Source organism: Brienomyrus brachyistius, chromosome 17, assembly GCF_023856365.1.
Source record: "Brienomyrus brachyistius isolate T26 chromosome 17, BBRACH_0.4, whole genome shotgun sequence".
Lineage (NCBI taxonomy): Eukaryota > Metazoa > Chordata > Actinopteri > Osteoglossiformes > Mormyridae > Brienomyrus > Brienomyrus brachyistius.
Genome location: NC_064549.1, coordinates 14,427,201 through 14,454,028, shown reverse-complemented (window position 1 = coordinate 14,454,028; position 26,828 = coordinate 14,427,201). Strand labels below are relative to the sequence as shown.

The following is a 26,828-nucleotide window of genomic DNA, read 5'->3' as shown; positions in this document are numbered from 1 at the left end:
ACAGAGGAATCATTAACTGCTACACAGCTGGGGAGCACAGCTCCGGATTGTGGGGTGATCCAACTGCAGGCGGTCGGACAAATCATAAACTGACTGCCCGTCAAATTTATAAAGCAAAATCAATTGTTCATCATTAAGCGTATCTAAGGGGTTCTCCTGGTCGCGGGACACTCTTTTTGGGATGCGTTCATTTTCGTTATTTATTATCATGAACTCGGCCATGTTGCAGTTAAGGTACGGTTAGCGGTATCTTAATTTTTTTCCCTTAGTTTGGTTAAAAAGGTCTTTTGCGCAACCTTTAAGGGATTCCTTAAGTATAAGACCAAGATAAGGAGAAAAACTTAAATACTTAAGGGAAGATTTTAAGGAAACCTTAAGGAGGAGACTTAAGGGTGTTTTGTGCAACCGGCCCCAGATCTTCTACGGCATAAGTGTGAACCCAGGTGTTTAAAACGTCATGAAAATGGTACAGACATTTTTCATTTGTTTTATTTGACACGTTTTTTTTTTTTTTTTGGGGGGGGGGGGGGCTTCTTAAATGGGTTATCCCATAGAGAGAAAAGTAATCACTTTTGTTGAATTTTTTTTTTCTATATCCCTTCTATATTCATACAAAAATGATAAGGAAACCCATAAAATGCAAGCGATCGCAGATGCCAATGATTAAAAACATTCTCCCTCTCATTAGCTCACCACAGCCTTGTATTACATTACAGTAAGTTTGCCCATTATAATCCTCTAGCTTCATTTTCTCTCCCGTGTCTGAGTCTTGTGGTTTTGGCTTGTAGGGAAGGGCTGCATCTTCTTACAAATTTACACCCATTGCCAAAGAGGCAGCTTGCTGCGTCTGATCAATCAGCACATTCCTGTCTTTCGTTTGCTTTTGCATTTGTACCCTAACAATACAACTTGGCCAACAGACATATTGTGAAGTCCTACACTACACAGTCTTTATCAGAATGTTCCTTATTCTAAAGGACACAGTATACGATGCTTAATGAAATATACTCTACAGCAATTACTTTCTTGTAATTTCTATTGATAGAGTGTGAACAGTGATGCCTTAACAATAAACGACGTATTTCTAAAAGTGCTAAACTGATTCCATTGCGATAGACTAGCAACCCAAATGAAGCAAAGTGCCTAAATATCAAGTGATGAAATTAAACTCTCATATTGGCCGTTTAGATCCATTCTCCAATTAAGCACTGTGATATGCTTTATGAGGATTTCTGCATGTGCTGTTTGATACTCAGAGGCAAGGCTGTCCATCAGGTACCAAAATGAAGACCTTATAAGCATTTTTCAAACCATTAATGGTAGATGCATTATCTGACGGGGTGTTTCTGACTCATCTGTGCATTTGTTGGAACTGGTCTGATGCCAGCCATCAGCACGGGAGACCCAGACAGGTGACAGTGAGCACAGGGAAGAGGTGAGCGTGACTCAGAGCTCTGCGGAGGTGTGTCTCTGCGGCATCGCTTTCCCCACACGCGGCCAGAGGACGGAGGCCTGACTGAATGATGCTCACTTCTGCGCACAGCACGTGCCGACGCGACCCATTAATTCACACCGTCTTTAATTTTAACGGTGGGCAAGAGAGCACTCAGATGGAAGCCGCTTTCCTCGGCATCGCTACGCAATCACAGGCCCCGTTTTGTTAAGCAGAGGATCCCTCCCGAGATGCAGAGCACTCTCTAAAATGACCAGCCAACTGCTGCGCTGCGATTTCCTGCCATGTGACACCAAGTGTGGCAGCATACCCCCAGGGCGGGGGGGCCGAGCCGTGTCCCCAAGATGAGCACAGCTGTCCCTCTCTCTCATCTAGTGGACGACGGGGGGCTTACCTGGATCCATTTGTCAGGGACGGCCATAGCGAGGCGGTAGTCGAAGCCACACCCTCCTTCCTGGATCCCTCGGCAGAGCCCTGGCATTCCAGACACATCCTGCAGGGGGCATGGTCATTTAGAGATGCTGCTGGCCGCTACCTACAGTCAGAACCTCAGGAGGGACTTTGCTGTTCTCCATGTGAAAGCTGAACTAAGCTGAAGCCCATTAGTTACAGGATCATAAAAGCCAGATTCCTGCAGAGGGCCAGGCCGTTTTATCACATTCACACAGACACAAATACTGACATAGCTTAGAGTGCAAAGATGAACAAAAATCTCATGATGTCAGATATTCAAATACAAGCAAACCTTTTGATTCGTTAAATGAAACATTTTAATCCAGGGATGTAGCAGGATGGCCCCATTCCTCCCGGGGAGGCCCCTGCTTGTGGCTCCCGCACCCTCTCAAAACCATGCCTCCACTTTGTCTCCTAATTTTGAGTAATAAATCTGTTTTGTTTGTCTAAGCCCTGTTTATACATGAAATCCCCATCATGCACTTATTCTGAATGAAAACCGGAACATTTGGGGCTATGATATCATAACACAAAGGTTTGACTTCACAGTCAGCTGATGTGACCTCAATCAGTCGCGGGAGTGTTTCCAAGGCTCTCACCTCGGCAATGGTGATGCATTCTGGGTAGAGGCTGTGTAGGATGTGATTGGCCACCATCAGGTAAACCAGCGAATCCTCATCCACTTGAAGGCCAAAGTATTCACTGTAGTCACCAGAGAAGCCTGTGCCTGACAGAGAGAGAGAGAGAGAGACTAAGGCAGTTGTTTAGCTTGTGAAATCAGCCATTGTGTCACCTGTTGGAAATGCAAAACAATGAACCGTGAGGAGTTAATTAGTATACCAAGGTCTCCTGCCTTTAATGATCGTTACTGGCTTATTTATGCAAATTTGTCTCCCTGCATCGGCGATTTGTAACATAATTACTACCCCTGATTGACACCCAACTATAGGGACGAACAAATGTATTCTTCTCAAGGAGAAGCTGATTAAGACCTCCTCTGAAAACACAGGTAGCTGTGGATGACCAGTCTGAAAGTCACCCCCCCCCCCAGGAGGAGGGTTACCGGAGTAACGAGCCACGATGACATGGACCACATGTGGGATTACCCGGGGCTGAGGAACGCAAGGATCACCGGGAGAGGGCAACCTACCGATGCCATGGTGATGGTAGAGCATGGAGGTCACTCCGTCGAAACGGAAGCCATCGAAGCGGTACTCCTCCATCCACCAGCGCAGGTTGGAGAGCAGGAAACGCTGCACCTCCCAGCTGGGGGGGGGGGGGGGGGGGGGGGGGGAACAGAGGCACACCAGGATTTCAGGAGAACAGCTTCACTGCTTTGGTCGTCTGGAGACCACGCTGTGCTACGGGTTTCTGAAGTTTCACTCGCTGATGGAGGATCTCCGCAGGAAGGCCTGCCACCTCAACATAAATGAGCAAACAATCAAATTCCACATGAGCAGCGTAACCCTGCTGCGAGGGGGAGTGTTCAGGAAGACGGATGGATCCCTCCATAATCACCCTCCATTCACATCCTATTTCACGCCACCTACAGTATTATCACAGGGATACAAGTATTATTATTAATATTTATTAGGCTGATGTTTGCACTTAAGAGAAAATCACCAGCATTAAAAATGACACATTAGGACACACCCCCCTCTCCCCCTTCACTTAATTGGATTTTTGAAGCCCCCCCCACCCGGAACTTCGCCATTCATGATGCCGACCCATAAACCAAAATAAATATCACACACCGTTTCCTGATGTAGCTATAATCAAAAGTGGGGGTGGGGCAAAAATATTAATTACACGACTCTTTATTAAGCCCCATTTTTAAGAATTCATTAAGCCTCCCGGCCAGCTGTCCTTGCGGCTATGACGATATTATAATTAAAGTGGAAAAGCGGCCAGTTTGGGGGAGCGATATGAACACCGTGCTCCCACCAGGGTCATTTCCAGCACGCTTACCCTGGGTCAGGTTCTGAGAAGGGGGTAATTAAAACCACTCTGCCGTAAGCACTGGGGGGAGGGACTATGGCAAAACGCTGAGATTTAGCGGTTTGCAATGGAAGCAAAAGACAGGATCCGGTTTAAAGGACAGTAAACGTAGAGTCTTCCAGGAAGCACAAGGCACAGGAAGGGGACCCGCAGGACGGCACGCCGGTCCATCACTGGGCACAGGAAGGGGACCCGCCAGACGGCACGCCGGTCCATCACTGGGCACAGGAAGGGGACCCGCCAGACGGCACGCCGGTCCATCACTGGGCACAGGAAGGGGACCCGCAGGACGGCACGCCGGTCCATCACTGGGCACAGGAAGGGGACCCGCCAGACGGCACGCCGGTCCATCACTGGGCACAGGAAGAGGACCCGCCAGACGGCACGCCGGTCCATCACTGGGCACAGGAAGGGGACCCGCCAGACGGCACGCCGGTCCATCACTGGGCACAGGAAGGGGACCTGCCAGTTGGCATGCCGGTCCATCACTGGGCACAGGAAGGGGACCCGCCAAACGGCACGCCGGTCCATCACTGGGCACAGGAAGGGGACCCGCCAGACGGCATGCCGGTCCATCACTGGGCACAGGAAGGGGACCTGCCAGACGGCACGCTGGTCCATCACTGGGCACAGAAAGGGGACCCACCAGGCCATGACAGGGCACAGGAAGGGGGCATGCCGGATGGTATGCCAATCCACCACAGTGCACAGGAAGGGGACCCACCAGGCTATGACAGGGCACAGGAACGGGCATGCCGAATGGTATGCCAATCCACCACAGTGAACAGGAAGGGGAACCGCCAGACGGCACGCCATTCCACCACAGTGCACAGGAAGGGGGCACACTAGTCACAGGAAGGGCACAGGAAGGATACCCGCACCAGACATGGTCGTCCATAACACCAAAAAAACTACTCTGGAACGAGGACCGGATATATATAAAGTTGAGGACACTACAGACTTCTCCCCAGAGATCAGGAACACAAGGTGTTGTGTCCCTTTACATGAAAGTCACATAAGGACACATTTTAATGGGTAACAGGTCATTCGGCCAAAGCGGAGCACACAGATCAGGCCTCCTGACAGCGTGATGGATGTGGCATGTCGTCAGGGTGCTGGGAGGGCGGGCTAAGCCTTCCGTTCTGCAAATCCCTCCTCCTGAAAGGGTTGCCATGCCCCAGCACGGCTGGGCCATCCAGGGTTTCAGGACAGAGGAATTTTTGGACAGTGCTTGTTTGATGAGTCTGAAGTACTTGCTGATGCAAATGGAGTCTTGCTCTTGTGATCACGGTATGGCTAAGGACACACAGACATACACACAGACAGACACAAGCAGAGAAACAGAGACATATATAAATAGTCACAGGTAGAGACAGGCAGAGACACAGACAGACACAGATAGGCAGACAGAGACCGAGAGAGAGAGACACAGACATAAACGGTCACAGAGGCACAGACTGACACAGAGAGGCAGGGTTACAGACATGTTAACTGTCTACAGGCAAAGCGTTTGCAGGGGTTTCGAGAATCAGGCCGACAGTCCCTGATCTGGGTCCTTCACATCGAAGTTAACTAGGCAGCTGAGTGTGCACATATCCAGCATCCACATTAACACCATCAGATAGATGCATTCTCTTTCAAACTATCCTTTCTTTTGCCTCAGAGTCCTAAGTATCTGTCTTATAATCTAAGATCATTATTGATTCTTTATTGATCCCCATGGGGGAGAGCATACACAAGATTATTACGGCTTCAGGATTAAAAAGTTAAGGTTTATAGGTCTTGACACAGAACAGGGATTAGATAGTTTCTCCCCTGTGAAATCACACTGTGCCCCTCTCCCTGCTCAGTCAGTCATATCTCAGGCTGGAAAGTAGGTTTTCTGAATGCTGGTTCAGTGGAAAGATGAGTACCACGGTATGGGCCGGGAAAACAACAGCGCCCTTTGCCTGTCAGACGCATCTGACGGGATTTAGCAGGCAACCCCACCCCAGCAGGCCCCTATTTCTCCAGGAAACCCGAGGCATAGCGGTTATCAGCCACATTCTTGGCCAAAATGCGAACGAGCTTATCGGGATTCCCGTAACGTTTACGGGGGACGGACTTCTCGGTCCGATAAGGCAGCTGCAGGCACATTTATTTTTTAAAGTGCATTTGATTAAAGCTGTAGTTCTTATACAGAACCAGCGCGGACGTGGGCGAGAGCCCAACCTTATCCGTCTGCGGGTCCTTAGGGGTCAGGTGGCAGCGTCGAGGGGCCACAGGGAGGCCTCTCCTGAGATTCAAACCAGAGGCTTTGCGGAGATTAGTCCGTTAGTGCTGGCACTGCGTCCACTGGTGCCGTGACCCCTCCCCCCGGCATTAACACGATAAACGCCCCCCACCACCCCATGACCCCCGCCCCTTCCAGCCTATTCATTCAACAAAGTTGATCCTTCTTCACACTGGGAAAGGCAATGCCAGGATCTGGGCTGGACGGCAGGAGACGATGGAGGGGGGGGGGAAATCGATCCGTCTGCTCCGGCTCCGGGAAGTCATTAAAAGCGTCATGACGGGCCTCTTATCTGCGGTATCAAACGCCGGCTGATGAGGACGGTAGCACTGGGAGATTAGATCCCACAACCAGCCTCCTAAGTACGGTACCCTGCTGTTCTTCGACTTGAAGGTGGTGGGGGGGGGGGGGGGTCAGACAATGGAGTCATGTATATCGACATCCTACACCCCCCTCCCCCCATGTACGGAGACACACACAGACAAGAGCCTCCACTCCCCCCAACCCTGTGGCCCCCGACCTGCCCACAGACACCTTTGCAGCACTTCCAGGACGGAGTCCTGCAGACCCCTACTCCACGCTACCGTTCTCCCTCACAACAGATCACACCCCCTAGGCAATGGGTTGCGGTGCGGGGGTGGGAGTTATTCACAGAGGATGAAAGCAGGATAGATGTAGACCTACATGCTGATTGGACAGATCAGATTTGACATGGAAGCACTCATTGTATAACTCTAGGTTCAAGCACAACAGCAATATGTATGTCAACACAGATTATTGTAGGACAGTAATCAGTAAGTGTACACTAACACAGAGCATCACAGCTGTCATAACGAGAGGCAATGCGATTGGCCAGTTCCATTGGGGACGAAGCCATCGAGTGAATGTGATGGATGTCACATTCGTAAGATTGCTGAAGGCATCTAAAAATTAGTGGTCGGCTGGCACTGCATGAGGATAACCACTGTGCAGACATCAAGCGAGAAGCCGTGTCTTGATCTCCATCGCCCAGACTTCCCTATAATCAAAAAGTTTGATTTACCAACATGTGAGAGAAAAAGTGAGCCCAGATCTTGCGTCTTTACTACAATCTTCCCACACCATCCACAGACCCAATGGCCATACTGTCTCATCTGCCCCCTCCTCTCAAATCTCAAAGTCGCTATGTTTTGCTGCCATGCCTGGTTCACGCTGGTCGGTGTTACATATCGACCAGCAGAAGCCTTGAAACCTGACTGCAGCATTTGTCTGTGAAGTAACTTTACTCATTAAGTTATGTAAAAGTGGTGACCGCCTACATCAGAGGTGCCCAACTCCAGACCTGGGGGGCAGGAGCCCTGTGTAGCTTAATTCTTTCCATGTTGCACCACAAATGATTCAGCTCAAGAGCTGTGTGGCAATTAGTACAAGGAGTTGAATCAGGTGTGTTAAATGAGGGGAAACCCAAAAATGAGCAGGGCTCTGGCCCCCCAGGACTGGAGTTGGGCACCCCTGACGTACATTAAACAGACATTCATGCCCAGATGTGATAAGATGGCATTAAATCACACCTTGCTGATTCAATCCTTCTCCTATAAATACTTATCCAGTGCAGGGTCACGATGAGCCTGGAGCCCCTCCCAGTCCATCACGGGACACAGGGCAGGGGACACCCAGGACGGGATACCAGCCCATCACAGGAGACAGGGCAGGGGACACCCAGGACGGGATGCCAGGCCATTGTAAGCACACACACACACACACACCATGGAAACACTACCATGTGGTAGCAATCATACCCCCTGCGCCCCCCCAACCCCCCATCCTCGATGGCGTACCGGATTGTGACGGCTTAGCTGCCAGATTTTCAAGCACAAACCCAAAATCCCATTTACACATCCCCAGAAATTCTTTCACATTCATGAACAGGGACTGACAAGCCAGGGGTGGGGGGGGCTCGTTAGCGTCTGATCCTTCCTTTAGAATCACTCCCTCTTTGCAGAGATTAATTGGATGATAAGTCACCCTACCTAGCATTTTAAGGATTTGAACAAAACAGGACCAGAAATAACATCCGCAAAAATGGGCACAGCAGCCATCCTTGACATACTGCTTTGCAAAAGGCTCTAGAAAGTTCAGTGACACTTAACTTGAGGAGACACGACGAAGTAAGAACGCTCTTACTTAATGTACTTATTAGCCAGAAACTAAGTGAAACTGCCCCTATGTTCGTTCATCATTAATCAGACATAACAGTTCATGTATTGCACACAGGTAGTATATGTTGACGATTTGAACTTGAGTAGTAACCGATTTACTAAGTTATTTGTGCCCCTCAAATAAAGTCTCACGGAATCTTCTGCATGTCAGATGTGTAAAATCTGTTCCAAGGCGGAAACAGCATAAGGTGTAAGGCTGAGCTCCGCCCCCCCCTACATATACAGTAGAGGCCCCTTAATGAGGAGTAGGAGGCAGTAGGAAGCTCTGGCCTTCTTACTGCCGTGTAATAAAAACAAACGCATATAATGAAGGTGTAATGAAGCGGAATGTAAGGAGCTGACAGACAGGTGCTGCTCCCATCACCATCTCTGGCCAGGTGTGTGTGTGTGTGTGTGTGTGTGTGTGTGTGTGTGTGTGTGTGGGGGGGGGGGATCCGTGCATGTTCCTGAATCCTGTTCTCACGTCTGTTCTGTGCTCCCACCTCAAGGGAAATGTCAACAATACAGTAAGTGGGGGCGCTTTCCAATTAAACTGTTCCCGTCTGATCAATGGGAACCCAGACATCGTTAAAAAGGGCTAATAACCTACTGTTTGCACGTCAATTAATTCTAAAAGTCGCAGTGCTGACTCATGTCTGTACTATTCTCCGATCAGTAGAACGGGGTACCTTTCTTTCTCTCTCCCTCCCTGTTTCTCTACCTCAATGCGAGCTTCATACCCCAGGTGTCGGAAGTCCTGTCCCCCCTGGCGAATGATGGCGGAGTGGTATCTGTCCTCTCAGTGGACCCGTATCCGAGTCGGGTGCCCTGCATGAGCCGCCCGCTCTGTGTGGCCCTGCTGTAAGGCCCATTTGCATTCCGCCCAGGCCCATCGAAAAGAGGCTTTGTGCACCACGACTGGCATGTCGCTTCACCGTACCGTGGCATCCATCATACCTGCTCCGGAAGCAGACGGTTTCCCACAACTGGCTTCAGGTCTCAGAGTTCCTGTTTAGCCCGACTCCGCACCACTGATTACCGGTGGAAAGTCCTATAATTTACTGCTAAAGGCAAGTAAACGGCTTACTCTAATGCAAACTTTTCTACTATTCGTAAGAAAAGAATGTATTTTTTCCTGTTTTATAAAAGGTGTTGTGTATAGAGGCCCTTTATTGGTCACCAATAGACAGGTCGTGGTGAGTCAGGAGCCTTCTGGGTAAAGCAGAAATCCATCGCAAGCATGGCACTCCCATAGTCCAAAAGCGTATTAAAAAGTACAAGTGTGTGTGTTAGACAAATCACTTTGGTTTTGTGAATAAGCCTTGCAAAATTCCATTAACTGCATCCTGATACCAGATGTCAGCCTAGCTCAAATAAACTAATTATTATTATTATTATTATTAATAATAATAATAATAAAATACAATCATAATAAAAAATTACCCACAACAGTGTGTTTACAGCACAGGACTGGTACCCTTGAAGGACAGGAGGAAGAGGAGGGAGACACTGAAAGTCCACGAGGCGTTTGACTTCAATTAATACATATGAAAGGAAGGAAACTAACATGGATAAACAAGTGGCAAGGAGAAACGTCAGGCTATACGCTACAGAATCCTACAGAAGCTCATTAAAGATGCTGCAATTAACGCACATCACGCTGGCGTCATGGCGACACCGCGTCCGGCCCCGGTGGCGAGCAGCCAATTTAGCGGACAGCGGATGGCAGGGACGTCTCCGCGGCTTAATGAGAGATCCAGAGCCTGTGCTTCGCTGCAGCGGCACTCTGCTTATTGCATTCTTTACAGCGCCGAGGCGTGCCCGTATGCACGCATGAGTGCCCCGGGGAGCAAGAGGTGCTCATGCACCAGTGCCGTGTGATTAAGGGTGAGGCGGAGCACCGCAGATCAGCGGGCAGCAAGGCCGCCTCACACCTCCGGAGTTACGGGTCAGGCTGAGAGCTCGCACATTCTTTGAAGGCCTATGCAGACTTCATCCCACACCCCTGAGACATGCAGTTTACATGCGATTAATCTCTGAAGTGTCCACAGTGTTTACACTAATCAGGGTGTCCCATGTGCTTCCTGTGATCGGTTCCAGGTCCCTCCATATGGCACTGGATTTGTGATCATGGGAACCAAAATACAGAATACACCCACCAAAGTACATTCACCTAACGATGATTCCGTCCATCCATCCATCCATCCATCCGTCACTCCTACCACCTCTATCATTGAGTTTTACAGCAGAGCTCATAAACAAAACTTGCCTTCCCTCTCGCACCCTGACAGTCGCCTCGTTAGCGGCTCATCGCCTAATGCTCCTTCATTAAAGCCTTCGTCTGCAAACAAACCACAGAAGAGAGCAAAAGAGGGAGCCGACAGCAGATTTTACACAAATTTCTGCTTCACTCAGAAGGGCGAAGGAATTTTTCTGTCAAGACAGTGAAAGTTTTACCACATCTTTTTCTTAATGACTTTTTTGCGAATTATGAAACAACAAGCAAATAATGATTAATAAAAACCATCATTAAAAAAACAAGTATTAGCAGGGATGTTTTGGGTTTTAAATGAGGTCAGTATGGTTTGGGTATGGTTACCAAACACAGAACAGCCATTTAAATCATTTGTTGTTAATGGTGCTCCGGAAGATTCTCCCCAGGTCCATGTGGGTACAGTCCACAGTGCAGAAACACCATCAGGCAAACTCAGAGCTCTAAACTGTCATTAGTGTCTGACTGAGCATATGCCCTCTGACGGACTGGCATCCCATCCATGCTGTCCCTGTGCCCTCTGATGGACTGGCATCCCATCCATGCTGTCCCTCTGATGGACTGGCATCACATGCATGCTGTCCCTGTGCCCTCTGATGGACTGGCATCACATGCATGCTGTCCCTGTGCCCTCTGATGGACTGGCATCCCATCCATGCTGTCCCTGTGCCCTCTGATGAACTGGCATCACATCCATGCTGTCCCTGTGCTCTCTGATGGACTGGCATCCCACCCATGCTGTCCCTGTGCCCTCTGATGGACTGGCATCCCACCCATGCTGTCCCTGTGCCCTCTGATGGACTGGCATCCCATCCATGCTGTCCCTGTGCCCTCTGATGAACTGGCATCACATCCATGCTGTCCCTGTGCTCTCTGATGGACTGGCATCCCACCCATGCTGTCCCTGTGCCCTCTGATGGACTGGCATCCCATCCATGCTGTCCCTGTGCCCTCTGATGAACTGGCATCCCATCCATGCTGTCCCTGTGCCCTCTGATGAACTGGCATCCCATACCTGCTGTCCCTGTGCCCTGTGATGGACTGGCATCACATGCATGCTCTCCCTATGCCCTCTGATGGACTGGAATCACATGTATGCTGTCCCAGGGCCTTGTAATAGACTGGGATCACATCCATGTTGTCCCTGTGCCCTGTGATAGACCGTCATCCCATCCATGTTGTCCCTGTGCCCTGTGATAGACCGTCATCCCATCCATGCTGTCCCTGTGCCCTCTGATGGACTGGCATCCCATCCATGCTGTCCCTGTGCCCTGTCCATTCAGGGATAAGCTCCAGGCTCAGCACGATCATGTCCTGGATAAGCATTTATTGTAAATGGAGGAATGCTCCAAAGCGGGCTCTTTGGGAAACTGAAGAATTTAAAATTTGACACAAGGCACAAACACTTTTGTGGTTCTTGGTTTTACAGGCGAGTCGGATTCACAGGATTTAGCACTAAATTCAAATAAGCTGCAGTACCTTTAACAGTAGCAAGAACGCACACAAAGCGCGTTCACTTTCCCAAAAGGCCAAATGCTAAACCAGGCGTGACACAAGACACCGGGAAGCAGCTATCTGAACCAAAAACCACTGTGAACATCACCGCGGAGCTGGATTTGCACACGCCCACCCCCTGCCCCCCCCCTCCCGAAACATCCCGCAATGCTGAAGCCCTTGTTATTCTACACACACAACGCCTACTAAACAAATGTGGCAGCGCTCATTTACAACAAAGATACATGCAGAGACACAGAGACATTTTAACATACTCCAGATGAAGCCCCACAGCAGAAATCTGTGCCCTGTGGAGTCCTGCCTAATGCCTTTGAGCTTCAGAAATAATTGCTGACAAACATAAGGAAAAAAACAACAGCAGTGACAAAGTAAACAAATAAATAAATAAGCACACAAACAAATAGACAAATAAATAAAATAAATAACAGACAAATAAATAAAAAAAGCAAATAACAGTTCCCGTCTAGTTTCGCATCTAATGACACTGGGTGCTCATTAAATTCGAACTCTGCATATAGTGGGTAGGGCCGTCGTCTTTCAAATCAGGCTGCATTTGGACGACAGAACACGACACTGCTGGCTGCTGCTGTTTATCTTACGCTTGTTCTTAAGAGGCTCACGGGCCCCTGGATGAGAAGAAAGCACAGACTATGGCTTGGACTCGCCACCAGAACAAAGATTAGAGTGAGAAATGTCATAACTCCAACGGGTCAGTAGGTGGGGCCGTGGTTAAAGACACCGATTTAAGTTCCAGGAACTGGCCCTGCTATGCTTATCCAGAAGCTATCTGAACTTTCACAGCTTTGAGGTTCTTTACGAAACACGCCTCTGTCGCCTCTGTTGAGGTTTGGCTCATATGGACACAAAGTTTAAAATTAAGTGCAAATTTCAGCAAAATGGTCAAACTTTCTGTCGCAGATAATATTAGACGGAGCCACTTTCATGAAAGGTGCAGACAGTGAGCTAATGGTCATTAGGTACCTTTAACAAAAAAGATGGTGTGAAATCCTTTATTCTTTTTTTTCCTCTCCATCTCATTGTTGAACGGCTCCCAAGCTTTTTCACAAGTATATTTTTTGCACAGTGTTAAAATTAATCTGGAAAGATGCGAACCAAAAACTCACAAAAAAAATGGCTGAACCTTGGTGCAGAGAAAGCGGAGAGGTGAAAGGTCAAAAATCTAGGTACTTGAGTACAATGAACATTTTATTCATTGGTGACGGAGGGTCTTGGTGCGGGTGTCTGACTGATCATTAACAATCGTCACGGAAATGCCGGAAGAATGAGGGGGGGTGAAGGGCAGAAACAGCTCTGCTGGAAAATGTGAGGTCACGGTCACCACGGCGATGGTCCCGCGGGCCCCCTGCCCTCGTACAGCTCGATACGGGAGGGCTGAGCTCTCGCTGCCGATCGCTTCCGGGCGGCCAGGCGCTTCCCGCGCCTTTATCCCCCAAGCTCCTCTCCCTTCTCAGAATCTCCATAATATAGGCAAAAAATAAAGCATCCCACTCAGAGCAGGAAACTTTCAGAGGCACTGTGAGGTGGGTAAGGAGATGACACACAAAACACAGCGCTGGAGATCAGAGGACGGAGGAACGCTATTCTGACACAGCGGGGAACTCTGCAGGGAACAGAGAGGCAGATGCAGAGGAGAACAGAGGCAGAGGCAGATGAGCAGGGAGGAGAGGCAGACAAAGAGGAGAGAAGAGGCAGACACTGAAGCAGGGGAGAGTGAGACGCAGTAGAAAGAAGAGGGGACAGCAGAGGAGAGGAGAGGTAGATGCAGAGGCAGGTACAGAGGGGAAGAAGAGGAGAGACAGACACAGAGGAAGAGGAGACACAGAAACAAAGTAGAGGCAGATAGAGAGCAGAGGCAGACACAAAGGCAGACGCAGGCCCGAGCTGCCTCACCTGGAGTAGTTGAAGAGCCGGCTGCCCCACAGGCTGTGCTCCCCACGTGGTCCTGAGTGGAAGAAGCAGGAGTCGGTGCCATCAAACAGGTTTAGGCCATCCTCCGTGTTCTTGGAGGCGTGACTGTGGACCACGTCCAGCAGGACCACGATGCCCAGGGAGTGCGCCACGTCAATCAGCTCCTTCAACTCATCCGGGGTCCCGTAGCGGCTGTTCAGATACAAACCCCCACAACAGCCCCGGGACCGCAAGATACATCACTTTCCTGCCCGGCTCTAAGAAAGCAAGAAGCGATTGCCTGCAAAAATGCCTTCAATATTGTTCTTATAATTCCGGATTCAGGCAATAGGAAAAAATAATCCTGAGAAATGTTTCTACAAACACGTCCATTTTCATATGTACCTCGTCCAGAGAATATACTGCCAGAATCACATCCACAGGGTGCGAAATACGGCTTACATTAAATATAATTTACAGTTTACACTCAAGCTGTACTTTACACTTTTTTATAGATAACATAAGCACACAATCTTATGATCTATTCATTTCGAATTGACTCCACATTACTACATTTGCCTGTATACTAAATATTTTATTTAACTTTTTCCAAGTAAAATACACCGAGAGCCAGAAAATAAGAATAATTCACTACCTAACAAATCAGCCATTCACTGGTAAATTGAAATGACAGCTTTTTCCCTCTCAAACTTAAAGTACCAGAACATTCTCAGACTCTTTTCTTTTTTTTGCCGAGTTCCTTTGCATCTCTCGCCTGAGCGGTCTAAACAGAATAGCAAATGACCCTTTGTGACTGCCCCCCCCCCCCAAAAAAATATTATATCTGGGTCACACAAATCCCAAGAGAGGCGGCCGCATTTCCGGAAGGTTCTTGTCCTCCGGCCAGCAGTGAGCGGTTTACCTCGACGCGGCAAAGAAGCTGGTGACCTGGTAACCGAAGCTGGCATAGTAGGCATGTTCCATGATAGCCATCAGCTGTATGCAGTTATAGCCTGGGGAGGAACAGGGGGCACAGATGAATCAGCACCCCGCACTTAACCACCCTGCATAACCTGGAAAGCCCCCCCCCCCCTTCATAGTTCTTACAGATCTGCGTGGGAGGAATCTCACTTAATTAAAGATGATTAATTGTTTCTGACAACCGCTCTAGGAGGTTTGGGTAACGGCAGCACCTCACGGTTCCTGGCTGGGGGGTCTGTAGGGTTTGCATGTTTCCCGCTGTGATTCCTCCATGCGGGATCCGTCAAAGGTTCCGGATTCCTCCCACGGTCCAAAGACATGCAGGGGAACTGCTGTAATTCCTCTAAACAGCCCATAGTGTCTGATTGTGTGTAGAAGCACACACTATATGGCCAAAAGTATGTGGACACCAGCTTGTCCTGCACCTCATTTCAAATCCAGAGATATTAATAAGAAGCTGGTCGGCCCTTTGCTGCTGTAATATCCTTTACGCTTCTGGGAAGGCTTTCCATTGGATGTCGGAACATTGCTGGCGGGACTAGCGGCCATTCAGGTTGGATATGGATGTTGGGTGATCAGGTCCCGTTCTGTCAGCCTGAGTGGCCAATCATATTTTTACCTTCACAGTCACCACACTTGTGGTTGACCAGGGCAGCTGTGAAGAGCTGACCAGGGGGAAAGATGGCGTCCTATGATGGTGCCATGTGCTAATGATCGCTGCAGGAGATTATGCGACACCCTGTGCTTAACTCCACATGTGCGTCAGCAATTCCCCCAAGGAATAGGGGTGCCCACAAACTTTTGGCCATATAGTTTACATGGAGCAGGGCACTCCAGTGTCCCCGGTTATTCTGTACTGCATAAGTATGTAGAAGATGGATGGGGAGATGAACAACTGTCCACGGCTGCGCATACTGTCGACGGGGAAAAGAAAGCCTGGAAGCCCCAAAGAATAATTCAAGTTGCACTTTTTTAGCACTGTACTTCCCAGGAGTTTTAGGCGGCCAGTCAAAAGGCAAAAGTTTAGGTCCTTGGAGGATCTATCCGTTTCAAATCTCAAAATACCGTGGCCGCTGCACGGACAGGTTTATTCCCAGAGAAGATTTCTGGGCCGAGCAACCAAACTGAACGATCCACGTGACAAAAAGGAATTACTTAGATGTGGATCTTTAGAGTTTTGGATCTTAGTCTGTTATGTTGACTTTGCTGGTGACATCTAGGCTACGATCGGCCTCAATTCAGCAAAACACTATTCGTGGTGGGAGGATGAGGACCAGCTGGGATTGCTGGGTTTTTAGGTTGGGACCTGCGGTTATTGAACAGATGACTCATCTTGCTCTGCAGGAATTCACCAGGAGAATCATCCGGCAACTTCTTCAGGTTGTGCGCTAAGCTACTAAGCTGCCAATCACCCCCACATATCCACATTGGCCTGCAAGAGGTCCCACAGTAACAGCGACAGTGTGCTCCGAGTTATAAAACTGGAATGAACATCACTACTCTCTGAGCGCCACCCCCCCACCCCCCCCCCCCAATTTCCCCAGATTTGTCCTTAGCCTGGTTTCATCGCTGCTCTACAAACAAAGCGTGTCCCAACGCTGGGAAACGAGTCCCAGAAGGGTCACGGAAGTGCTGACGAAGCGAGTTGCTTGATTTACACGACTCCGCAGCCGTGGGTACTGAGGACTCCAGGGTAGCTGGAACGCTGATTAAAAACTGACAGGCAATAAAGCATCCCACGATACTCGCTCTCTGTCCCTGTGACCAGATAGCATATTGGTTTACTACGTTTTTCAGAGCACCGGAATGAACAATATGGATCTATCATCCATCCATCCTTCCATCAGCTTATCTTGGGTCAGGAGTTATGGAGCGATCATCCGTCCATTATCGAGTACAAGATTGCAGTGAAGAATATACCAAGAAGCAAAAGGTAGGGGATGCCAAGGACAGGATGCCACTCTGGAATTTTTAGAGAAACATAACTGCTTAGTAAACATGCAAGGACACCAAAACGTGCATCCGGATACAAGAGAGAGCGATGCAAGCCTATTGCTGCTTGAATTTATAGAGAAGCTTCAGATTCCTGATTTTGATTCAGTTGAGATAACCTTTTACGTCACATGGCGCCAAGATTAAAGGCGGTTTCGTTTGATTTCATCACTCACCGAGATCTTTGATTCGAGGCAGCACATTGGCTGTGAAGTTGGTGTAAGACGCCACTTTTCCCTCGGGGGAGGCGATCCCAACGTGGGACTCGTATATCCTCAAGCTCCTTGGCTTCTTGGGGCGAGGGTGGGTGGCCTGAGAGAAGGGGAGCACAAATTCTTACGACGGAATTATTCTCGGGAATGTCGCAGGACGGCGCCATCCGGCAGGGCGCGCAAATAAATCCTCGTCTTCAGAAATGACAGCAGGCTCCTTTTGGCCTTTTTTCAAGCGTATCCTAAAAGAGAAACATCTCCATGTACTCACCTGATAAGGGTGCGGGGGGTCCCAGTGCACCCAGTCGTAGATGACAGCTGTGTCCATCTTCGTCACATATTTGGCCCAGGGCGAAATGCGATACAGACGTTGGTGGTCTTTGGAGTGCACCACCACCTGGCAAGCAAAACAAGCAGCTTGCCTTTCAACCGTATCGTTGAGAAAAGCACTACAGCGACAGGGCGCCCATCTGTGCACACCCAGAAGATACGGAAGGCACGGACGCGGGAGCTGCTGCAGGAATTACCCAACCTCCAGGCTGAGCCCAGTCTAATCCCCTCTGCAAAGGGATCAAAAGGGTTGCGTGGCTTTCGGCACCTACAAATGTCAGCTCCGCTCCGTGACGGAAATCAATTTGTGGATGCGTTTGTTTAGAGGTCGGAGATGGATCATGTAAAGGAGCCCATTATTGCCGTTTCACTTTCTAGTCACAGGACTCAAAACCAGGAGCACCCAGGCAGCTATCCCTGCATTAAAGATACAGACAGCGAGTCGTAATGCCACTGACGCGTTAAGAGGCTAGGCTGTCAAGGAGGCTCTCGCTCGAGTAACAGATGGGCAGCATTAGACACAAAGTTAGACCCTAATTATCACCACTCTACTTCCGTCAAAGATCGAAGGAATCCCATCACACAACGGGAAGCAATACGATCATCTTCCTGTCCTCTCTTGGAATGCCAATGACTAACTCCGGGGGGTTTAATATTAACCACTTAACACTTAACCCATCTATCATCCATCACCCATAACTGGTGGCCCAGCAGCGGGCCACAGAGCGCTTGGAAGTTATGCCAGGAAGCACAGGGCATGAGGCAGGGGACGCCCTGGATGGCAAACTGGTCCATCCCATAGCACACTGTCACACACAGTCACAGACGGAGGGGCTAGCCGAAATCCCATGCCAACAAGGCAAGAACAAGCAAGACACACACTCACACAAAGGGACACACACTTTTGTATTTGTAACTTCGTGGGGACTGTCCATTCATTTCTATGGGAAAAACCCTAATCCTGACTATGACAACCTTAACTGCACTCTGCCATAACCTTAACTATAAGAAACCAAATAAAATACAAATCTTTCGGCATTTTTAGTTTTTTGTTTCCTGTCACAGATTCTTATAAAATTTAGTTTCCCCTTGAGGGGACTAAAAAGATGGTCCACACAACATCAAAATAAAATGTTTTTATTACATTGTGGGGAAGATTTGATCCCCACAATAAAACACACGCAACCCTCACACTCGCAGAGCCAGGAGCGGGAACTGAGTCACAACCCTGGAGTTGTGAGGTCATCACAACATTCATTAATATATTATACACAAATCAAAGGGAAAGACGACTTAATTATTTAATATGCTGCAATATGTATCCTTCCTATAGATGATGCAGTAACCTGTCACAGTCTCCTCCCATAAACTGGTTTGTATCCATCTTAAACAAGGGTGGGCCAGGAGAGTTCATGGGACACAATTGGCTTAAACATGGATTTCAGCCCAGTGAGGCGCCCCCCCGTGTCGAGCGCAGTGCGCCCCCCTGAAGGGGCTCCTGGAGCAGCCGTACACATCCCTGCAAATGTAATTTGGCGCAGAGGTGGACCGGCGGGCTTTTACCACGCGGCCAGCGCTCCGGCGGGACTTTTTCAATGTCAGCTCGCCGTCAAAAGCGTAATTGGATTTTCCTTCCATCAGGGCTCGTTCTTCTGCTCTCCCAGAGAGCGTTTTTCAGAGATGGGAAAGGACATTTCAGGCCTGATGACGTTCCAGCTGGTCCGAATCTCGGCCCGCGCACCTAGATGTTCCGCAAGGTGCTGCGACGGGTCACGCTGATTATGCTGATTGTTAATTGAGTCCCAATTGGTTCTGAAATGTCTTTATTCCTTTTTATTTTAACCACTACTTCACTCCCTCAGATACTGTCTATTAAGTATCCTCCCCCGCAAAGATACTTAAGTGGAACTTGTGAAGCACCCCTCCCCCGCAAAAAAAAATAAAAAATAGAGCTTATCAAGTAATAAAAATTATTTTAAAAGACCAAGATCTGTGATTTCTTTTTTTTTTTTTGGGGGGGGGGGGGGGTGCATTAAAGCTATTTGAGGCTATAAAAGTTAGATGATGGATGCTGACAATATCCACTGTCAGACAGCCACTCTGTTAACGGAGTGTGGCAACCAACTCAAAGGAGTCTATAGTGCCTGTGGAAAGATAATTATCATCAAATACGTTTAAAAGGTTTTCTGTTATACGTCTTAGGCTGGTGCCCTAATGAGAGAAAAAGTGGCACCTTTGCTCACAGATCAGCAGATACTGCCAGGTAGCTAGAGTAAGAGACCAGCTGGGTCACACCCTGCAGGCGGACGAGTGGCTGGGGGGGGGGGGGGGCATGTAACAGCTACACTCACCCTTCCCCAACGTGGCACATAGTCAGGACAGGCTGGGAAACTCCACAGGCTGGAGAGCAGCAGGGAACGGCTTGCCACATTGTGCCGTAGCGGAGGTGTTAGCTGCCTGCTAGGACCTGCCCACAATACACCATCCTCCGCCTGCCTCAGCCTTCGCCTGACAGCTCCCTCTCCTGGCAAAATGTGGCAGGAACCATCGCATGCTTTTATGGGACTACAGAGTGGGACAGGACAATAGAAGGGCAAAGGCAGGCGGGGAGCCCAGTGAAAGCACAGAAAAGAGGCGGGGCCAATATATGAACGATACATCCAACATGGGGATGAAGGCTTCCCAAAGATCAGGAAGAACAGTTAATGAAACGATAAGAGGATTAATTAATGACAGAGAAATGTATAGAGCAGGTCTTACTCTTCAATACATTTCCAAAGTTAGTCTGTATCTTTTAAATCTTTTATCTTCTAATTTAGGATTTTGCAAAGAGGGACGGCATCCCTGGGGGGGGTCAGGATGACCGCAGAATTGGGCCATATGAGGGCTGCTCTCTATCATTTTTTGGGCTGATTTGCACGATTCTTGGATGGATGAGAAGAGGCTCAGGAAACCACAGTGCGGGAAGAAGCACGCGAGAGTCCGAGGTAAAATCCTCACTGCCGCTTTCTCATGCACTTCAAAATATAGCATCACAATTCCCATCAAACGATAAACATGCCCCTGGAATCGAGCTCAGGCAGCCTCTTCGCCATTGCAAGTGTCCTGGTCAGACTGGTGAGGATGTACAGGGATTACAGTTAAACTACGGTCCTCGGTGAACAGGGCGTCCGTGTTTATGCTAAAGACGCCTGATCCAGCTGAACTTACAGCCTCCCCATGAGCTGAGAGTCCCCTCTGGCCAATTAAGCACAACTGGATCGATTTAACCGTTTACGTATACACCAACGAGCAAAGAGGCATTATAACCATCCCCGCGTGACGTGAATGCTGACTATCTTGTGAAAATGGAGCGTGTCAAGGTCTGGGATATATTAAAACGGTAAGCTGACATTCGGTACTCATAGTTGACATGTTTTATGCATAAGGGGCCTAATAATTATGGTTAGACGGCTGGAACAGAATCTCTGAGACGGCAAAGCTTGTGGGGCGCTCAGGGTCAGCCGTGGTGAGGACCTACGGAGAGCGGACTGAGGAGGGAAAATCCATGAACTGCTGACAGGGTGCTGGACAGCATAAACAGGAGAACTCTGCTAGAATCCTGGCTGTCCTCAGCCACACCAACTTCTACGCACAGAAGTTAAGGGGAAAAAGATGACTGACCTTCAGCTTAGACAGGTGAGGAACCGCTGGAGTCTTGTCCTGCTTGGGGGGGAGATACAGCTCCCATTTGCCAAACTCCTTCTTGGAGTACGGGTGAGAGAAGTTTTCCCAGCCATCTGGCAGGAAAAGAGGCACAAGAGACTTACTTACTGGGAGAATTCACCGAGAAAGATAGGCCTTCTTACTGTTTAATGCAACAGCAACTCATAATAGAAGGGCAGGCAAGTTCATCTTTAATAAAGTTAGTGCTCAACATGCCTCTGTGCATATTGAAATTTTGATTCGTCAGACCAAGGACAGTTTTCCATTTTGCCTCAGTCCATCGTCAATGAGCTCAGGCCCAGAGAAGTCGGCAGCGTTTCTGAATCAAGTTTCAATATAGTTTCTTCTCTGCATGGTACAGGAGTTTCATCCTGATTTGTAGATGTAGCAACAAAACCGTTCACAGACAATGGTTTTTGGAAATGTTCCTGAGCCCATACACTGATTTCCACTACAGAATCGCCTGAGGACCAGAAGATCTCTGCTATACGATACTGGTTTTTAGCTTCGTCCCTCATGTACAGATGTAAAGATTTTCCCAGATTCTCTGAAATGTTTAATGATATTATGTAACATGGATGATGAAATCCCTAAATTCCTTACAATATTACATTGAGGAACATTATTCTTAAATAGTTGCACTATTTCCTCACGCTTTCCCAGAAGGATGAACTTCTCCCCATCTTCACTGCATAGATACTTTTTATACCCAATCATCTTACTGACCTGTTGCCAATTAACCTAATCAGTTGTGAGATATTCAACCAGGTGTTTTGTTTAGAATCACACAACTTTTCCAATCTTTTCTTGTCCATCCCAACTTTTTTTTCCAGCGGTGTTATACAAATTATATACAATTATATACAAATTGAGCATATATTTCTCATAAAACAAAATTGATATGCTGTCTTTCTTCTATTTTCGATTAAATACTGGGTTATATGATTTGCAAATCATTGCATTCTGTTTTTAATTTAAAAACTTTACACAGCATCCCAACTTCCTTGGAAACGGGGTTGTAAGCCACGTCTTTATGCTCATGCAGCTTGATAGCTAGCATTGGGTAACTCAGTAACTGTTTTGAGGGCAGCATTAGGGCCTTCTCTAGATCAGGCATCCAGACCAGAGCATGATCTGAATAACCATGCAAGCTGACCACAATTTTCACAGCATATACAGTACATTGATATAATGTCCACATGTAAATGTGCAAACCCCATTATTATTAACGAGAATTCCAGTGAAGTACTCTATGATTATCAGTCATTTCACCCATCCATCCATCCATCTAGGCTACAGGGCTGGGGACACTAACTGTCTCATTATGCCGAGGCCCACAAGGAACCTGGAGCCCTTTCCAGGAAGCACAGAGGACAAGGCAGGAGACACCCAACACAGGGCGTCAGTCTGTCGAAGGACATAAACACAAACAACCAATAGGCAATTTAGAGACACCAATTCACCCAATTCATCTGTCTTGCTGCCTTTCTATCCCTTCCTTACACGTACTCCATGTCTCGACCAACACCCAGACGAAAAGTAGCCCAGCACCTTTCACCAAAGTTCTGAGCAATCCGTCACAGTGAAGTCACTCCTCCGCCCCCCGAGTGCCGGTGAAGCTTGGGGGCTGCTGCTTCAGCCACTCCGGGGAATGCGAGCGGGTGGCAGTGGGCTGGGGACATCATCCCCGTGTGCGATGGCAACCGGATCAGCCCCACCGGCACAATGATCCATGCCAGCGCCCATTAAAACACTCTGAGGCTCGCGTCCTTCCCGTCACGATCCGGCGACCTTCACGACGGGTACCGTAAAGGCAGGCAAAGGGGGCCCCCAATGATAAACCTGTCACAGGCTCCCGGCCACGGCAAAATGCCCGACTCCGTGGGAAATATACCCCATAAGAGCTTAAAACCTTACGCATCTCACTTCAGATACCTTATTTCAGATCAGCGCTTTGACTTTATGGTGCAGCTTATGCTAGAAAAGATTAGAAAATCAGTAACAATAACTGCAAGGAACAGCAGGCATGAATCTGAAAAGACTATAATTTTGAATGCAATTACTGCTTGCATTACAGGTGAAAAGAATGAAATAACAGTAATTATTTATATGGCTGGCAGGACCCATTTGCTTCCACCTCAGCAACCAAACTAACTTACACAGCTCAGTGTTTGACATATTTATGTATTCTTAAAGCATTTTGACAATTTGTACTGGAATAGGGGGCATATGTACCAGACACCCCAAAAAAGCTAATAGTTTCAGTTTTGTCTCATGTGAAGTGTCTTGATTTCAAAGAACTAACTTTACATCAAATCATTAAATGGTCGATCTGTATACTTTATATCTCATGCCCTGTGATAGGCTGGCATCCCATCCAGAGTGTTTCCAGCCCAGTTGCCTGTGCTTGCTGGGACAGGCTCACTATAACCCAGTACCGGTCAAGTAGATAGGGCAGGTTGGAAGTTTGTCGTTATTCATTGAAAGACCCAATACTGCATAACGACAAACTTCCAACAGGGGCAGACAAGTCCGGATCAATAGGATACCTCTGCGTGCATTAATGTAGCCTGTTATAAAGCCAGGAACACAGCATTCTGATACACAGCAATCAGGAAAACATGCCTCTGCTCATTACAGCTGTCATGATTACTTAATTACTCGATTTTAAGAAGAATAGATTTAAATATTTCTTCTTGATTACTTTGCAATATAGCGGAAGGAAGACGGAGCATAGCGGACAAGGGTCCTAGGAAAAAGCCTCAGCTATGTGACAGCACTTCACATTAAAAGTGAACGACAATGAAGTCTGTCAGATCTGCAAAGCAGAACTTAAATATCAGAACAGCATGACTACAATGCAAATACATCTTAAAAGACAACATTCCCGGACTCGCCTAATACTGCGAGGTAGACCGTCCCTAAGGACCGGCTTGAGAAACACTGTTATAGGGAGCAGGACATGACCTACTAGCAGGCAGGGCTGCCCATAAGGGTGGAGAAAGGGCAGCACACTAGTGATCAGGGGAAGAGGAATGATTTTACTCTCAGGGTTGGGCCAACACCAAATATCAGAATCGGCAATTCCAACCTTACTATTGAACTGAATCAGATCGATAACAAAATCAGCGATATTGCCCATCTCTGCTATAAGCTGTGCTTTTTGGCCTCCTGGGTAGCCTTGCCTGTCTTTGTCATCAGTTGGGCTGAAAATATTTAACTTAATTTACTTTGAGATACAGGAATCACACGATCACTGCTAAAACAAAGAGGAGCCCGTCTCGCATCTGCATAGTCTTACATAATATGGCACATAACCATATAATATTAATTTCTAAAAAAAAATGTACACCTGACATATAAAAAAATTATACATCTGACAATTATATAATGGATCCTCTGGTTTGCTCTCACTCCAAAATGACGAAGCTTAAGTGAATTGGAGCGCATAAATAGGCCGTGTGTGTGTGTGTGTGTGTTTGTGTGTGCGTGTGTGTGTTAGCGGGCAGGATATCCGACATTATTAATGTAATCAATAATGACTCTCCTGATATTGTAGATTCTTCCATATATCATCAGGAAAATCGGGCCTTTTCTCAGTATGCAGCTTAGCTTCCTGTCCAGACACTTGTAATTTTAGGACTTGACTACTTCATGTCTCTGCTAGCAAATTTTACCAGCTTATGCTGTCAGCACACTGCAGATGATACATCTGGCACTCAATCAGCCTAAACGCTCACTATCACACCCCTCCTTCTCTCTATTAATTGGCTCCCTAGGCACTAGGGCTGGACCACATGGTAAAATCTTGTATCATGATACATTTTTTTCATATCAGCCAACATTGATAATTATTAATTAATTGATTATACAATAACCCAGCCACTGGAGATAGCCAAGCAAGTGTAGTTCTTCTTGCCCATCCCAAGCCGAATATATGGGGAGGGCTGTGTCAGGATGGGCATCTGATGTGAGGTGAGGAGGAAGGGTAGGATACTGGAAGTGAGCGTTGGCAGTATGACTGGTAAAGGGAGGGAGTTAACTGATATGATGGGGAGAAGGAAGGGGGATATATTGGGTGCAAGAGACCATATGGAAGGGGAGTAAGGCCAGGTGTAGGGGAGGTGGTTTCAGATTGTTTTTTATCATGGTGTGGATGGGAGGAGAAATGAGGGAGGGGCTATCCTGAAGGAGGAGTATGTCGAGAGTGTTTTGGAGGTGGAAAAGTGTGTCAGAGAGTGATGAGTATGATGCGGGAAACTGAAGGCATGATGATGAATGATGAGCGTGCATATGCCTCGCAAGTTGGGTGAGAGATAGATGAGAAAGGAGGATTCTGGAGTGAGTTGGATGAAGGGGTTGAGAGTCTACGCCAAAGAGAGAGAATTGTGATTGGCCTCATGGTTAGGGAAGTGTGCTTGTCATCAGAAGGTGCCACTGAGGTACTCAGTGCAAGGTACTGCCCCCATGCAGTGCTCCCTGGCTGATAAATAATAGCTACCAACTGCTATGGCACATATGGGTTAAATGCAGAAGACAAATCTCAGTGTTGTGCACTGTGTGCTGTGGTGTGTTGACAATTAATCACTCTCCCTCACTATTTCACTGGACCAGACTTCAATGGGAATGCTGGTGAATGGAACAATGATGATGAGGAGGGTAGGTATGGTTGAGTGGGTATGGTGTCAAGGAGAGGAAGGTCAAATGGCAGTGGAATTTGCAAAAAGGATGGAGATGGGTGTCGTGAACACATACTTTAAGGAGAGGAAGGAGCACAGGGTGACATTAAAGAGTAGAGGACATAAGCACAGGCAGATTATATCCTATGCAGAAGGGTTAGTCAAGGAGATTGGAGACTGCAAAGTAGTGCCAGGAGAGAGTGTAGCTAGGCAACATAGGCCGGTGGTCTGTAGGATGAATTTGGAGATCAAGAAGTGAAAGAGAGCAAGGGCAGAGCCAAGGGTCAAATGGTGGAGACTGAAGATTGAGGACTGTAAGGTTGAGATCAGGGAGGAGTTAAGACGGGCATTGGGTGGCAGTGAAGAGTTACCAGAGCCGGGCAACTACTGCAAAAATGGTAAGAGGGACAGCTAGGCAGGTGCTTGGTGTGACATCTGGATGGAGGAAAGAGGACAAGAATACCTGGTGGTGGAATGAGGAAGATCAGGAAAGTACACAGAAGCAGAGGGTGGGAAGAAGAGATAGTCAAAGAGATGAAATAGACAGGAGTAAAAGGAGATGAGGCGTAGAGTGAAGAGATAGGTACTGAAGCTAAAGATAAGGCATATGGCGAGATGTACGACAGGTTGGACAGTAACGAAGGAGAAAAGGACCTGTACGGACAGGCTAGGCAGAGGGACTGAGCTGGGATAGATGTGCAGCAGGTTAGGGTGACAAATGACGGAAACATACTCACAAGTGAGGAGAGTGTGTTGAGCAGATGGAAGGAGTACTTTGAGGGGTTGATGAATGAAGAGAATGAGAGAGAGAAGGTTGGATGAGGTGGAGATGGCGAATCAGGAAGCGCAGAGGGTTAGCAAGGAGGAAGTAAGGATGGCTA

The 26,828-nt window shown here is 48.0% G+C and overlaps 1 protein-coding gene across 2 annotated transcripts in view; it reads right to left on the bottom strand.

Annotated features, from left to right (window-relative positions):
- Nucleotides 1-26,828, bottom strand: part of gbe1b (glucan (1,4-alpha-), branching enzyme 1b) — a 76,352-nt gene that overhangs the window by 33,007 nt on the left and 16,517 nt on the right. For both annotated transcript variants that reach the window (XM_048980752.1, XM_048980753.1), the window contains exons 3-10: nucleotides 21,227-21,342; nucleotides 17,505-17,630; nucleotides 17,198-17,333; nucleotides 14,971-15,061; nucleotides 14,052-14,261; nucleotides 3,057-3,172; nucleotides 2,506-2,633; nucleotides 1,848-1,946 (exon numbers count right to left, since the gene is read on the bottom strand). In XM_048980752.1, coding sequence (XP_048836709.1) covers nucleotides 1,848-1,946; nucleotides 2,506-2,633; nucleotides 3,057-3,172; nucleotides 14,052-14,261; nucleotides 14,971-15,061; nucleotides 17,198-17,333; nucleotides 17,505-17,630; nucleotides 21,227-21,342 — 1,022 coding nt within the window. The remainder of the gene's footprint in view (nucleotides 1-1,847; nucleotides 1,947-2,505; nucleotides 2,634-3,056; nucleotides 3,173-14,051; nucleotides 14,262-14,970; nucleotides 15,062-17,197; nucleotides 17,334-17,504; nucleotides 17,631-21,226; nucleotides 21,343-26,828) is intronic.